The sequence below is a fragment of the Polistes canadensis genome, unplaced genomic scaffold, assembly GCF_001313835.1.
Source record: "Polistes canadensis isolate GaletaPanama2010 unplaced genomic scaffold, ASM131383v1 scaffold_148, whole genome shotgun sequence".
Lineage (NCBI taxonomy): Eukaryota > Metazoa > Arthropoda > Insecta > Hymenoptera > Vespidae > Polistes > Polistes canadensis.
Genome location: NW_014569695.1, coordinates 199,670 through 215,862, shown reverse-complemented (window position 1 = coordinate 215,862; position 16,193 = coordinate 199,670). Strand labels below are relative to the sequence as shown.

At 33.7% G+C, this 16,193-nt stretch overlaps 2 protein-coding genes across 5 annotated transcripts in view; both read left to right on the top strand.

Moving 5' to 3' along the window:
• The first annotated feature begins 832 nt into the window (after positions 1 to 832).
• Positions 833 to 3,964, top strand: LOC106788689 (molybdenum cofactor biosynthesis protein 1). Of its 2 annotated transcripts, XM_014752175.1 has the most exons (8): positions 833 to 1,274; positions 1,381 to 1,495; positions 1,578 to 1,745; positions 1,824 to 2,050; positions 2,112 to 2,336; positions 2,409 to 2,643; positions 2,730 to 2,780; positions 2,943 to 3,964. In XM_014752175.1, the coding sequence occupies exons 1-8, from the start codon at positions 1,191 to 1,193 to the stop codon at positions 3,560 to 3,562; spliced, it is 1,725 nt and encodes a 574-aa protein (XP_014607661.1). In that variant the 5' UTR covers positions 833 to 1,190; the 3' UTR covers positions 3,563 to 3,964. The 2 variants fall into 2 exon arrangements, with proteins under 2 accessions (XP_014607661.1, XP_014607660.1); XM_014752174.1 differs by lacking the exon at positions 2,730 to 2,780 and having other exon boundaries at positions 835 to 1,274.
• A 255-nt stretch (positions 3,965 to 4,219) lies between these two features.
• The window catches only part of LOC106788686 (hemicentin-2-like), a 33,472-nt gene continuing 21,498 nt past the window's right edge, over positions 4,220 to 16,193 (top strand). Inside the window, exons 1-7 of one of the 3 annotated variants that reach the window (XM_014752167.1) lie at positions 4,220 to 4,942; positions 5,077 to 5,297; positions 5,401 to 5,605; positions 5,702 to 5,852; positions 5,947 to 6,095; positions 6,245 to 6,341; positions 10,958 to 11,106. In XM_014752167.1, the coding sequence (XP_014607653.1) occupies positions 4,855 to 4,942; positions 5,077 to 5,297; positions 5,401 to 5,605; positions 5,702 to 5,852; positions 5,947 to 6,095; positions 6,245 to 6,341; positions 10,958 to 11,106 (1,060 nt within the window). In that variant the 5' untranslated portion in view covers positions 4,220 to 4,854. Of the gene's footprint in view, positions 4,943 to 5,076; positions 5,298 to 5,400; positions 5,606 to 5,701; positions 5,853 to 5,946; positions 6,096 to 6,244; positions 6,342 to 10,017; positions 10,052 to 10,957; positions 11,107 to 16,193 lie in introns of those variants that run through there. The other 2 variants (XM_014752168.1, XM_014752169.1) reach the window with 2 other exon arrangements.

Here is a 16,193-nt window from a genome sequence, read left to right as displayed (position 1 = left end):
TTATATTTGGAAGTTTGTGTATGCAAAGAACGCGGTATAAAAGTAATTCACAATGATTAAAATTGATTTTATTTTTTTTTTTATTGTAGTATTTGTAGCTTTTCTATTTCTTAATTGCAATAAATTATAATATAAAATCACGCGTTTTTTAATTTAATTTTATGCAAACTGAAATAAAGATTTGATAAAAATAAATAGAAAATTATATTTAATAGTGCATCTGCTAATTTGGCGACTTGTATTTTAGGCCTGTGTTTATTTATTGACTGTATGATTAATATAGTTTTCTTTTTGTTACAGGTAATCATCGTTGGATTTAACATCAACTCATCTTGATTGACTTAATATTGTTGCTTTTTAAAATTAATTTATATACGCATTTCTGAAGGCACATACATGTTTACATTAATTCTGTGAATAAGAATTAGCTCACTGACTTATGCAATTTCTAGGAAAAATCCCATTTTTATGATAGTAAGTTAAACAAGAAAAAACTACTTCCATGTAGAACATTGTACTCAGATATATGAGTACCTCGAATCTAGTTTGACGACAAACATTCATTAAAGCTTCATATGAATTTTTATCTTAATGTATAATTTTCTTTCTTATGTATATTTATGTATGCATATATATACATATATATACATATATATTTTTCAGGAAGTTTGAGTCATAAAATTCAAATTAATTATCTTTAAATATTGGAAAATTTTTTTTATATTTCTAATCATTTTTGATCACTGATAGGTGGTATATGTATATCCAAATTTTATTTGATATTAGAATATTTTAAAATCGTAGGTTTCATTAGTAAAATTATACGTGTCTTACAAAATGTTATAGTAGAGTAAACGTAACTGCAATGCTATGATGTAAACATTATCAGTGAAACAGTAGAATCAATTTAATCATATATCTTTTCATATTCTCAAGGCCTTAGATTCTTGTTTACTGTAGAATAGATAAGAGACTCATAGTATCTTGTTGAATTGCATTTTCAACGTATACTGTAGATAATGTAGAGATAGATTGACTTTTTCTTTTATTATTAAAATAAATAATTATACATATATATATATACAGTGCATTTTATAAAAAGTAAATTGTTTTGAATAAATTAGAAAGTGTATATATCCGCTATGTTTTAAGGTTATGTTTACATCTTGAATTTATTATATACTACACAGATGTTTCGTAAAATTTATTTTGGTAGAAACTTTTATGATGCATTAAATGCATTAAGAAACGCTTCTACTAATCCTTCAAATCGAGTAAGTTTAAAAATACTTTACACTTCATATTTATAATAACAATTAAGTAGAATGCATTTTTGAACATTTTAGTATGTAAATTATGAATATCATAACTTTATTTCAGATACAAGAGTTTAGAGAGAAATTAAATACCTATCATAATGATATACTAACGGATTCATTTAAAAGACGTCATACATACCTTAGGATTTCAATTACAGAACGTTGCAACCTTCGCTGTGTGTAATTTTATGTGCTCTTTCTATTTTAACACCGATAAGACATCTTATGTTATATTTATTATGCGTTTTTCAAATGAAGGTACATATTGCATGCCAGTGGAAGGTGTAAAATTAACTGCGAAAGATGGAATTTTGAAGACGGAAGAAATAATTAAGCTAGCGGCTTTGTTTGCGAAAGAAGGCATATGTAAAATACGATTGACAGGTGGTGAGCCTACAGTTCGTAAAGATGTTGTTGATATTGTTGGTAACTATTACAAATTGAAATGGGAAATTTTTATATATATTAATGCGCATAGTAATTATATTTATTAAATATATTTAGCTGAACTAAAAAAATTAGAAAATTTAGAACAAATTGCAATTACAACAAATGGTTTGACATTAACTCGTCAATTACCAGCTCTTCAAAGAGCTGGTCTAGATGCTTTAAATATTTCACTCGATACTCTTAGAGCAGATCGCTTTGAGCAATTTACGCATAGGAAAGGATGGGCAAAAGTTATGGCTTCAATAGATTTGGCTGTTCAACTGGGTTATAATCCAGTAAAAGTAAGTTATTATTTTGGGAAAGAATACAGCATATAATTACAAAGCATCTTGATTTTAATAGGTGAATTGCGTAGTAATGCGAGGCTTTAACGATGATGAACTAGTTCATTTTGTTGATATGACCAAAGATCGTCCATTGGATATACGCTTTATAGAATATATGCCATTTTATGGAAACGAGTGGAAAGAAAATAAGATGGTTTCATTTAATGAAATGAAACAGATAATTAGGCAAACTTATCCAGAATTTCAGGCACTTCCAAATAAACTAAACGATACATCTAAGGTTTTTTTATTTTGCTTTATGTAAGCAAATCTTCAAATATATATTTAATAATTAACTTCCTTTATTTCTTAGGCATATCAAGTTCCTGGTTTTGTAGGACAAGTAGGCTTTATTACATCTATGACTCAAAACTTTTGTAGTTCTTGTAATCGATTAAGAATTACAGCGGATGGTAATTTGAAAGTTTGTTTATTTGAAGGAAAAAGCGAAGTCTCGTTACGAGACGCCCTTCGTAATGGAACATCCGAAGAAGACTTAAAAGATATAATTCGTAAAGCAGTATGGGGAAAGAAAAAACAGCATGCAGGTACATCGCATAGATTGTTTATTCGCTTAAATAGGAAATGAATGATTTCCTTAAAAGCGATAACGTTTATACCGTATATGTTTCAGGAATGTTCAATTTATCCCAGATGGAAAACAGACCAATGATTTTAATCGGTGGTTAAAATTAGATTATTCCAATCGATGATCTATCTACATATAACTAAAAAACTATATTTTTATAATATCTGTACAGACGTTATCGCTATATTAGGTAGACGGTTCTTAATAACATAAGAATTTTAATTAGGCCTAATAATTAATTCAATTTATTTCATACAGTTAATCGAAAAGAAAAATTTTCGTTTAAAACAAAAGTACAATATCAAAAACATAAACTACTAGAAAATTTCTCTTGGAGGAATTATGTATCATATATGGATGATTTTAGTCAGTATCATCATCGAATTGCTAGAATGTATTGTACACTTTCTCATATAGATGAAACTGGAAAAGCTAATATGGTTGATGTAGGAGGTAAAAATGAAAGTAAGCGAATAGCAATAGCTAGAGGAGAGATTCAGGTAGGACCAGTTATAAGTAAATTGATTGTGGAAAATAATGTAAAGAAGGGAGATGTATTATCTGTGGCACAGTTAGCTGGCATAATGGCTGCTAAACGTACTTCAGAATTAATACCATTGTGTCATCCTCTAAATGTGTCATATATAAATGTATATTTAAAATTAAATGAAGAATTGCATCTAGTAGAAATTACAGCCGAAGTAAGATGTATTGGAAAAACTGGAGTTGAAATGGAGGCTTTAACAGCCGTATCTGTAGCTGGACTTACAATTTATGATATGTGTAAACATGCAGCCACTACACATAGTATGAAAATAACAAATATAGAATTAGTATCAAAAATAGGTGGTACAAAGGGTAATTATATAAAAAAGTAAATTGGTGCTATACATTGTAAATAATATTGATAAAATATTTTTATAAATTTGGTTATTATAAAAGATTTATATTAATGTGGAAACGTGAATAATGTATAAGAATATTACGCTATTATTTTTGAAAACAGCAATTGTTACAATTAATATATAAATAGTATTTTATATAGTAACAGTTATCGATGTTCACAATCGTTATATATATTTTATTATTTTCTATAAATTTTGATCATCACATGGAAGGAATAAAAAATAAAATATTAATCACATATATATATATATATATTTAATTCCTAATAGACTCTTGGAATTATAACATTTATTCTTAATATATAAATAACTAACATAAATGTGTGTGTGTGTGTGATCAATAAATAAAAAGCAATGGTGATATGATAAAACAAATTTTTGAATCTATATCCAAATCTAATATATATATATATATATTTTGAATTCCCGTTATTATGTTGTCGTCGAAAACATATCTGTATATGTGCGATAAAAAGAAATAATAATAAAAAAATACATTTATGATAAACAGTATCGACAGTCGGAAATGTACCGAAGGAGGATGGTGGTTTGGAGAAGAACTAAGAAGATAAATGTTCCTTTTGTAAAAAAAAAGATAATATCGCATCATATAGGTGATGGGATTCTCGAGCGCAATCGCAGATGAAGAAAGTAAAGCGCGGGCGCGATGCACCTTCAATTCGAGCTTTTAGTCCGTCCCCATGAGAACCTACTCTTTAGTACTTCGGGTGCTACCGGAGCGCATTACCACGAAGATCGTTCTTAAATCAATTTCTTTTTTTTTTTCTTTTGACGAGATAAATATAGAATATAAATAATTGTTGTCTCGATTAGTAATTATCACAAATTGATTGACACGCGACACATTTGATTACAACTCGTGCTTTTTATTTTTATTAATTTACACATGTGATCATACGGTTCATGATTACGGACTTTAAACGATCGAACGATCATTTCTCCTCGATCGGTGAAAGTTCAATCTCGTCGACCGCATATATCGTTGCGGTGAAATGTGCAAAAAAAAGAAATATCTCTCGATGTCTGCCTTAAGTTCGAAGACGTATCATTTTGAAAAGAGAAACGTGAGGAGGCACGGATCGTGATTCGTTCAAAAAAAAAAAGAAAAAACAAATAATTGTCAATTTCGACGCGGGAGATTAATATCTTCATTGTAAGATGCAAAGGATTATTTAAAAATGCCTTGCAATTCCGAAAAGCTCGAAAATCCATGAGCAAAGATGAACGATAGTCGAATATAAAAAATGGCACCATTCCACGGCATGGTCCTACTGTTGCTAGGAATCGGTTACCTGTTACACGCGGAACCAACTTTCGGTCATCGCGATATAGGTAGACTTCATATTTTCCTTCTCATTTCTTTTTGTTTTTTTTTTCTTTTTTCTTTTTTTTCTTGCTCGTGGTTGTATCGCCTTTTTTGTAAGTAAGATTGATTTTTATCGAAAAACATTTTATACCATATACAGGAATAATCGCGGAAGATGTTAGATCGAGTCGCAGAGATGATCACCAATACGCACCAATTGTAGCACATTTTTATGACGAAGATCTCGACAAGAAGATGCTCAAGACATATCGTACGAAAAGGCACACGTATTTTTCCGATGATCTTACTCAAAACGTGACGGTTGCCGTTGGCCAATCCGCCGTTTTGTCGTGTCGAGTAGAGAATTTAGAAAACAGGACCGTGAGTTATTTACATTTGCTCTTATATAAGAAGAAATAAAAAAAAACATGGCATAAAGTTTAGAGCTCGTGGAAAGTTTCACCTGAGATTTCTTATATCTTAGGTATCTTGGATGAGGAAAAAAGACGTACGGATCTTAACATCTATGAAGACGACTTATACCGCCGACAAAAGATTCGTGATAATCGGTAAATCGCCAAACTGGGACCTTCAAATAGATTCCGTACAACCCGAGGATGCTGGTATTTATGAGTGTCAAGTTAATACCGAGCCAAAGATGGACAGAGCGGTCAATTTAAAGGTTTTGGGTGAGCAACTATTAAGAATGAAATAGAATATTATGAATTAATATCTATATAGAGATCGATATAAATTGGTAAAGATGAAATTTTTCGTTACGCAAGACGTACAAGCCAAAATCCTTGGTTCCGAAGAGGTATACGTGAAGAAAGGAAGTAAAATAAGTTTGACCTGTACCGTCGACATGCAGGACGTCCCACCGAGCAACGTGACTTGGTATCACGCTGGTTCGATCATCGATTTTGATAGTCCAAGGTGCGTCAGACAAATAAAATATAGATGTTGTATTATAGAATTGAGAAAAGCTCGCGATTATTAAACAACTATATGAAATTTTTACGCTCGATAGGGGTGGCGTTTCTCTGGAAACTGAAAAGGGCAAGAGTTTTACCAAAAGCATGCTGGTAATAACACGCGCGTTACTCAACGACAGCGGCAATTACACGTGCTTCTCAAACAAGGCTGCACCAGCTAGCGTGGTGGTTCACGTGTTGAACGGTGAGAGATATGGGGCTTCTCTTTGATTGCTGACAATTTCTCTACTTTGAATTACGTAGATAACTCTAGGGGAGCTGTTTATTCGTAGTTGAAATGTTCCTATGTCGTTGCCAATATTGGTTGGCCTTTAGTTTGAAATTTGTTCGCAGGGGAACATCCTGCGGCGATGCAACACGGAGGGAGCGACAGTGTCAACAGAAGGATAATCTTGTTCCTTGCGATCGTTATTCCGATCGTGATATTTCGGTGAGCGATGCTGATTTTATATATCGAACGAACGACGCGTTCCTGTAATATATACCTATATATATATATATATATATATATAAACGTAAGAGGATGGTGCGCGGATGGAACTGTGATCGCGAACTTCGATGTACCTAATATGTAAAAATAATTGACTTTTCTATCGATTTAGAAAATTTCATGTAACCCGTTACACTGATCACTCTCGTATGCCAACAAGCACACACACCTACACACATACACAGGTACAGGACACAGACAAACACGACGCGTATCATCGTATCCTATAATACAGCGAAACACATCGCTGTAGATTAACGTCGATCTGTATCATTGCATGTCGATCCTGAAATGTATCATTGCTACGGCCTAATAAATTTCTCTGAAATGACAATGTTAAAATACATTTTAAGAAGTCATCGAATCAAGAATGATAAGTAAATGCCATCACCGAGTGTTTCGCGTCGCGTATCTTTTGCAGAGAGTTCAACGTTCTCGCAGGTCTCTTGAATCTTGGACGAATTTGCAAATTCATCTTATAGTTCCCTAATTACAAGAACCTTTCCTTTGTCAATAATAGCATTATCATCGATGAATTGGGGTCACGTTCCCAATAATGAAAGAGGAAAGGATAGACTCGGAGGTTGGAATATGCGTTCCTTTTCTCTCTCTCTCTCTCTCTCTCTCTTTCTCTTTCTCTTTCTCTTTGTCTTTGTCTCTATCTCTATCTCTATCTTTCTCTTGTTCTCCTTTTTCTCGATCTTCGTCTATTTCCTCCCTCTTCCACCCTCTTCTTCCCTTTTCCTATGTCCACACACGTCCCACGAGTGCTGGTACGGATGCTGGCTTCATTTTATGCAAATCACACAGAAGCATCTGTTAGATGCTCACCACGAAACGGAAACTCAGACACATCGGCTATGTAAATTCATGAGATTCTCCTTGTTCCCTGTATGAGAGAGACTCATCAGTACTTTCCCTTCTATCGGTTAAACTTTGAGTTACGCTACAGGAAATATTTACAAAAGGTATTTTGAAATTCGATTTTTCAGATCGTACGAGCATTTATCCCTTTGATATATAACTTTAAAACAAATTTTCCATCTTAATGTTATTTCGTGAAAATTTCTGAAGCACAACGAGATGGCACTTACCAACGTTTACTGCAGTTTCCTCTTTAGATAATGACATGTTGACCCGGCGTTAATGGATCCCGTGTGATCTACCTATAATTAGCGGAACACCGAAGACATGCGGTCACGTTGTATTCGCTGCAAGCGGGTTGACCGTGTAAGCTAAATGATCGATAGTAGTATATCAACGTCATTGTACGATACTTCAAAATATTCCCTATGTGGTTCATAATGGAAAAATCCTTAATACTTTACCCCTTGCTTCTCGACGTACTTTTGCCTAACCGTTGATGCATAATTCATATCTGCTCTTTCTGTACTCCGGTAACCATTAAACCGTGCAGTTTTAAGGAATGCAAAAACCTCTCCCCTACTACACCTTTGCCTTTATCAGGGAAAGGGATTTTTATGTGAAAGTTTAAAAAAACAAAACGTTTGTTTGTTTTTTCTTCCCCCTTCCGAGATCTTTTTTACGTTCGTTATGATCAAAAAAGTTTTAACAAACAGGATGAGAGAGAGAGAGAGAGAGAGAGAGAGAGCGAGGGTATAAAGTGAAAGAGAACATAGAATAAAATCACGCGAAGGGGTTAAAGAAAATCCAGTTGAATTATACAAGGAATTCACTATACACGTAAATGCCTCCCTTTATTGAGGAGTTTAGAGCATCTCGCGAAACCTCAGGAGAGTGGTGGGTGGGAGGGAAGGACCGTGAATGTAATAAAAGTGTGTACGTGGATAAAATGGCACGAGTCGAGTAGTTATGAGACGTTTTAGACGAAACTTGAAAATCATGGTTCTCGTGCATTCGCACGAAATGTTTTTTATTTTTTTTCTCTCTCTCTCTCTTTTCTCAACTCTGCACGTTCTCTTCTACTAATATTTATATATATATATAAACATGAACATAATACTTTAAGTCGATGGTTGCATTTGGTGGAAAAAGAATCTTGATTCTATAGTTCCCTCTAAATTTTATAATTTCGGTATATACGTACATATAATAAATTTAACAACAGATTCGCGAGGCAGCAAAAACTGAAACAGAGAGAGAGAGAGAGAGAGAGAGAGAGAGAAAAAAGAGAAAAAGTGTTTTTATTCTCGGTGTTACGTGATTGCAATTCACTCTGCTCGCAGATAAATTAAACTATAACCTCGTATATCCTTGCATTTTATATGACCCTGTGAATTATCCTAAAGCACATGGAAGGCACGTACGTGACATTTCGCTGGCTTTAAAAACGTCGGGCTCGGTACGCGATAAATGTAATAATCGTGGAAATGGACGAAAAATTACGCTAGCAAGATAAGCGGATAGAATATGTTTTATCTTAACGCTTTTCATTAGCCAGATATATAAATGGTACTTTGATGCGTATTTATAAATTAAATAGATAAAAACTCGTAATAGTTTTTCAATGTGTCTGCTATATATATATATATATATTTTTTTTTCTTTTTGTCTTTAAAAGGATCGATCGTGAAGGTGATTTATATTTTGTATGAATTTTATCAAGATAAACACGTAAAACTGTGTCGCGTTTGATAGAAAACGAAAAAAAAAAGAAGAAAATAAAATAATAAAAAGTAATAGTTATCATCGTCGGTGTACAATTCAATCGAGCGCGAAGAAGTAGAGAGAACTTTTTTATAAAGTTCTTTAGGGGAATTTTCTAACCGTGGGAAAGAAAAGAAAAGGGGACCAATGGTGGCTCCTGGTTAAATGATTCTACCGGACGAGAGTTTTATCGAGTTAACCAAAAAGTTTGACGACATGTTCGTACAACTTTTACTTATGAAAAAGTAGAAATAAAAATACTTCAAGAAATCTTAAAGATTTATTTATCGATTAATCTCGAAAGTTCTTCGCGCTCGATACGGATTCATTGATGATTTTTTTGTTCTTAATACAATAACGATTTTAATTGGTTGATCGAAAAGATTTTCCCAACCCTTTGATATTTTCATTTAAATAGATCATAACGAACGATTAATTTCTATTTCCGTAAAGATTCTTTTTCTATAACATAAAGAACCTCATTTTCCAAGTAAAGTACTTTATAGAAAGATCCATGGTTGAAAAAAGTTTCGTCGTTTTCCGACTATGGGCTGAGAGAGAGAGAGTAGTAAGTACAACTAAAAACTTTCGGTCTCTTTTAGCCCGACACTCTTTTATTCTTACCGAAATAAACTTTTCAAAGGGAACTACTTCTTGTTATGACAAGGCGATTAAAAAGTCGAGAGAATTCGTCTACCCGTTAGATTCAAAGAGAATATTTTTTCAATTGTCAACTAACACAGTTCGGAAAAAGAATAGAAAAAAAAAAAAAAAAAGAAAAAAAAAGGGGTAATGGGATTTTCTTTATTTCGAATTTATTTTTAATCCGATATTGTATTATTGATAAAACTTTAACAAATGATTGACAATCGTACGTGTACGTTTACGATCGAAACGTTTGATTTTACATTTCTAGCTCTGTTCGCGTTATTATTCTTCTTTCTTTTAAACAAACGTGAATTTGTTGGAACGCGGTTTTTCTTTTTAGAATATCACGATTAATATGAGTACTCCAATAATCAACAAGCAAAATCCACAAATATCTACGAAACGAATTTTAACCGGTGTTCCGATTAAATTGGAAGAAGAAGGATATGCATCTTACCAAAGCGATTCTAAACCGGTAACGATATTGTTTGCTTAGGTTATGTATATATAAATAGTTTTAAATAGATATTTTTCATTTATCATACTTTTTTAATTCATATAATGTAAATCGGACGTAGCTTTAAAGTAGAATATATTTCATTAAAAAAAAAAAAAAAAAAGAAATATTATTTCCCTTTGAGCTCGTAAAAGCTTAGAAAATCAAACGGAATCGTACGTTTAAAGGAGATAGGTATTTTGTAACGATACCAAAGTACCGAGATTATATAACAGTTAAATCTACAGGGCAAAAGAAAAACTCTGTCGAAATTATCGATCCCCAGTGGAAATCGTTTTCTATTTCATTACCGAGGTGATCGATTAAAGGTGAGTATTATATTCGAAGCTTACTTAGAAAAAGAAGAAGATGATGAAAATAATCTAGAATAAGCATTCGAAATTTGTCCTTATTTTTTCTACATACAGATACCAAAATATCAAAACACGTATCGCCTGGAACCCTTCAAATTTTTTCACATCGAAACTGTCGACATTATCGTTCGTAACGTCTTAGAAAATAAATTATCCTCAGTTTTGATTTATCATCCAGATAATGCTTCCAAGTTATCTATGGAAACTGCCAATGATGTTTTGAAGGCGATCAACAAGAGAGAATACGATAGGTATCAAATATATATGAATTAAGAGGAAACTAAAAGATGCGAAAATCGTTTTTATTTTTTTATTTTTATTTTTGTATTATTTTTGCATTTATACGTAAATCATACATACGCATTTATGCATTACTTTTAGTTTCTCTATTCCTCCTCCTGTTTTCGCAGATGCAAACTAGTGATACAAGTGACCATCGTCCAACGTATACGGCAAAGTGTACATTCCGCTTTTCAGTGCCTGTGGGATGCAGAACGTGACAATTACTCGTACCACGTTTTCGAAAATTCTCATATATACGCGTGGTGCTGCGTATTCGGTCTGTATTACGAATGAAAACGAGCTTTTCCCTCTAGTTTTCCCTCTTCTTCCTCTTCGCATATATTTTTTTTTGGCTTGAACATTTTGCAAGAATCCTAGGAGATCGTGGTGTTACCTAGCAAGTGTCTTTTTATTCACACGCCCGATTCTAATATCATATAATAATATATTCTGTTATTACGAGAAAAAAGATCGACTGAAATGGCATAGATATATTTTACACTTAACAAGTTTATTTCTTCAAATTTATTCGTATAATCGTTCACGTATGCGAATCTTTTAAAAGTTATTCTTCTATTATTATTATTATTATTATTTTTTCTTTCCCCTTTATTCTTTATTGAACGATATTTTATTAAACATTATTCTCCCTCTCTCTCTCTATCTCTCTCTTGTGTTTTGAAATACAATGAACCTATCCCGAAGTCTTGATCGATTGTAAAGTAACTATCTCTAATATTAATATTTATTAGTTTGATAACTTTTCGTCGTAGCTCGAACCGTCGTCGTTGGCGATGCAACCTAGTCATATATGTGTTACGTTGCTATATACCCCTTTTCGGACTCTTCAACGAATGATTTATCGAAAAACTTTCAACTCTGGCTCGTCTTATTCTCCTCCTCGTTGGAATAATAGTCAACGATTTAAAGTTTTGGAAACACGCCCGATATTTTTATAGATATTCATCGGGAGAGGAGCTATCGGGACACGACATGCTAGACTGGAGAATAATGGAAACGAGGCTGCTGCTACTGCTACTACTACTACTACTACAAACTAAACGAGAACGAACTGATCTCTATTACGCTAAAAATGATAACGAGTCGACCAAAGAGGAGAGCTACTAGCAAAAAAAGTAGAGAACCTCTTTTTCTTTTTTTTTCCTTATTCCCTTTACTTTTCTTTACACGTAGATAGATAGATATAGATTCATTCGAGCATCTCCCCGCGAACATCATTGTAATCTAGATGGTGGACGGTGGTCTGGAAATTCAACTTCTTTGTCCTCGCAAATGATAACAAAAAAATCCAAGAAGACGAAAATGGAAACAAACTGTAATGTAAGAGTGGGGAATACGTGGAAAAAAAAGAAATTAAAATATTTCGTCGATTTTTCATCATGATTTATTTAACACAATATACAATTGTGAATTAGTCAATTTTTTGATTCAGTTCCGATAATCTAGTGTTATAATAACTGACGTGAGCGTCGTCATTCGATTAAAATCAAACGGATATATAAGATTCGATATCGACATTTTCTTTAATTTAAACGAACAAACAAGAACGATGATAAGCAAACGATATATATTATTTTAATAATTAACAACACTTTTAAAATACAAACGTTTTCTTTTAATTTTATTTTGTATTAACGTTTCCACGAAATCAAAATGGAATAATTGTCTTGTGTTGTTAAAATATGTTGCAAGCTATATGAGTTCGGATATACGTAGAAAAATTGTAGAAAAATATTATAAAAAATAATGTTTCTATAATCGATAAGAAATGATTTTTGTAGAGACGTTCCGAAGTCTGAATGTCGAGTCAAACGTAGGAAATATAAAATCTCAACGTGATAGGATGTGCAGACGACTAGAGATATATGCAATCGTTTTGATGCATCGTCCATCAAAACGTACTGGTCGAACTGAATTTTAATCTATCTCCATGCGAGTCGACGTTATTTTGCGAACGTTTTATATTCTCTCTCTCTATCTATCTATCTATCTATCTATCTATCTCAACCGTTTTGTTCCTTTTTTTTTAATAACGTAAAGATAAAATCAATGGAAAAAAAAACAAAATTAAAAAAAAAACAAAACAAATAAAACGTGTAAATGTAAAAAGTAGTAGCAACGATCAATTGTATGTCATTTCATAGAAGGAAAGAAAAAATCAGAGAGACAGAGAGAAAGAGAGAACAAATTGAAAGAGAGAGGGTAACTGATGTTGCGTGCTTTTCGATCACGTTGATAAAAGCGAACCGTGAGATTTCGTTTGAACACGGCCAGACAAATTAACGGAGATTGTACCAGGGATAATGTAAGCGGTGCCATTGACTCCCTGGGTTATAGATTTTTCGATAATGCGATTACAAGAAATATAAGCTACGCCTTAATGACCCTTCTAGAAATTAGCGGAAAATGTGCGGCGGGGCCAACTCGCTCGTTAAATTAATGGCGCAATTTGTACGTCGTGGCATACGGTAACTATAATATGGGTGAAAACCATCCTATTGCCTGCCTGCCTGCTTGCCTGCCCATGTTCTTCGAGAAACCTGCCAGGAGAATCACAGGGTGCATCGCCAATGCAAATATTTACGAGCCTCGATCGAGTCGAGTTGTTCATAAACAAAGTTCGTCTTTTGCTTACGATTCTATGCACCAACTTTCTTCAAAGCTTCGGAAATGGTTAGCTATGGGGTGTCGGGGTGGGACGGGGGGATGGGGGATGGGGGGAAACAATAGTCTATTCTATCTCTCTCTCTCTCTCTCTCTCTCTCCCTTTTCTCTCTCTCTCTCTTCTCCACTTCTCTTCGATTTTCTCATCTCTGTACATTCTTACCAATTACCGTGCGTTATCTGTACGAGTTTCCTGAAACGGTAATACGTTTACCGTCGATGTTTCGAGTTAAGTATGGTAGATTAAATTCCAAGCCCCTACGTGCGTTCTCAGGAATACGTAGCGCTCGTTTAATTAACATAAGTGAAATATTTTTCTATTATAAAATTATTTATTAAATAATATCGCCGCGCTTTGCTATCTGTATTTGTTTACGTGTGTGTCAGTTCATTTATTTTATATTTATTTTTATTTTTCTTTGTTTTGCAACTTATTACAGTTGCATTAACAAAAATTTGATCACGTTCGTTTTCGGTCGTTACAATTTTGATTATAAAGTAAAGTACCGCGAATTTTACGTAAACGAATTTTTATCTGTTCGATATTTCGTCGTTATTTTGATAGACAATTTATTTTTTTTTCTTCTTTTTTTTTTTTTTTAGTTGAGTCGACAAAATATATTTGTAAGAAGTAAAAGAAGAAGAAAGATAAACTACTATAAATTATTTGTCGTATATTTGGACAATGTATGATATCGTTGTTTTTATGCATACATTTTTATTAATATTAAGTACTCGTTTTTAATGTAATATACGTAAAAAAGAAAAAAAAATATAATCAATATTTTTATCAATATTATTATCAATGAGATTTACGATACGCGCGTATATAAGCGATCATAATTTATAAATACTCATTTTAATCTATAAGGATTATACAAGTGCAAGTGATTATTGATAAAAGGATAAGAAATGTGTTGTGATAGATTGGTCGGTTTTTCGTAGAATACTCGAAATCGTTTTGGGTTCGTAATTTAAAAAATCGATCGAAAACGCATATCAAAGAACATCCTCTCTTCGTTTTCTTCGTAAGAAAGCGTCGGGGACGTCAGGTTACGGGCACAATCTATCACCGGCTAAGTTTCCGTTACTGGATTCGACATAAAATCAATGCCGATCCTCATTTCCATGTAAATTATCTCTGATACCGCAGCATCGAAAATAGTGAGGAGGAGGAGGAGGAGGAGGAGGAGGAGGGTGCACGCGGCTGGGCTTGCAGCTTTGCAGAAATTTTTCGATGCGACCGCCGATGCAACAGAACTTCTCTGGTTTTTTTTTTATTTATTTATTTTATAATCGGATTGGACGTGACTAGAGTGACGAATGATGGCAACGGCTTATAACGAGAACGTAATTTAATTTAATTCGTTTGAAAAAAAAAAAAAGAAAAGAGATTTGAAAAAAATATTAATCGATCCTATCTATCAATCGCGATTGAAGATGATCACGGTAATGAGTAAAAGTAGTAAGTAGTGTACAGATAGGGTTAGTCTGTTAGGGGTTGATAAGGAAACTCGTACATATATATTAGGAAACACGCGATCAAGCAGAAGGCGTGTTCTCTTCCGTCGTTGTGCAATGAGCTCGTTTACGCGAGAACAAATAATTTTATTTCCCCGATGCGAAACTATCAAGGGAATAATAATAATAATAATAATAATAATAAGGAAGAAAAGAGGAGAATTTAAAGGGTTCTTAGTTGTCGAGAATAAGACGGGCTTTCCGGAATGAACGGCACGTCCCTTGGCGATCGCTCATGCTTATGACGTTCTGCCTTGTCAAGGTATTTCCCTGTATATATTCCCCTGTATTTCCCTGTATTCGGATTTCGCGCGTTACACCCATAGTGATTCGTCTTTGTCAAATTGGGAACTTTAAAGCCAGCACCTTTTTTTCACTCAGATTTATGCATTCCGCCGCTGCTACTCCCGAACGTTTTACCTGCAAATCGCGTTCTTCTTCGCGAAAAACTGCATTCCCCTATACAATCTGCACGAAGTTTTCTATGACTTTGTCCTACTTTTTATAAGAAAGAGAGAGAGAGAGAGAGAGAGAGAGAGAGAACAAAAAAAAGCATTTTTTTGCTTTTCCTACGACTGACTTTTCCTCCTATCGTTTATATCTTATGTCGGAATAATACAAATCGTTGAAATACTCGCGCTAGAATTTTTCCATAATCATATTTTCTTCTTATTTCATAATTCTGAAAAAAAAGCTAGCTATTTAGTGGTGACGACGACGATGACGACGATGACAAAGTAGGGATGAACGAATAATACTTTAATTTATGGATATCTCACCGCGATATCGTATCGATAGCAAAGCTCTTTAATAAAGCTCGACGAAGCGACAAGTGTATGAGGATCGGAAGCTCGAAGAATGAAGATCGATATCTTTTATTGGTGTTCTATTTGTAAGCGAGCTTGCAAATAAAGCACGATATCGTTCGAGAATGGAATCCAAGCCGATGCGTGTCGTACCGGCGATTTTCCTCCTCCTCCTCCTCATCCTCCTGTTCCTCATCCTCTATCACCCCATTTCTCCCTCTCTTTTAGCTTCCTCTTCCGATGGGAAGCATACTCGAAACTCTCTGGAAAGCAGAGGTAGCACTTGAAACTCCGAGTGCGTAACCAGCCACGGCTCGCGAAAGTCTGCACCGTGCACGCGAGTCTATATTAG

What these genes read in the sequence shown, in the direction of transcription:
- LOC106788689 (XM_014752175.1), top strand. Translation starts at nt 1,191, where the DNA reads ATGTTTCGTAAAATTTATTTTGGTAGAAACTTTTATGATGCATTAAAT. An exon ending in AGATGTTGTTGATATTGTTG is followed by an intron (nt 1,746 to 1,823) that starts GTAACTATTACA and finishes AAATATATTTAG; the next exon opens with CTGAACTAAAAAAATTAGAA. An exon ending in AAAGAAAAAACAGCATGCAG is followed by an intron (nt 2,644 to 2,729) that starts GTACATCGCATA and finishes TATATGTTTCAG; the next exon opens with GAATGTTCAATTTATCCCAG.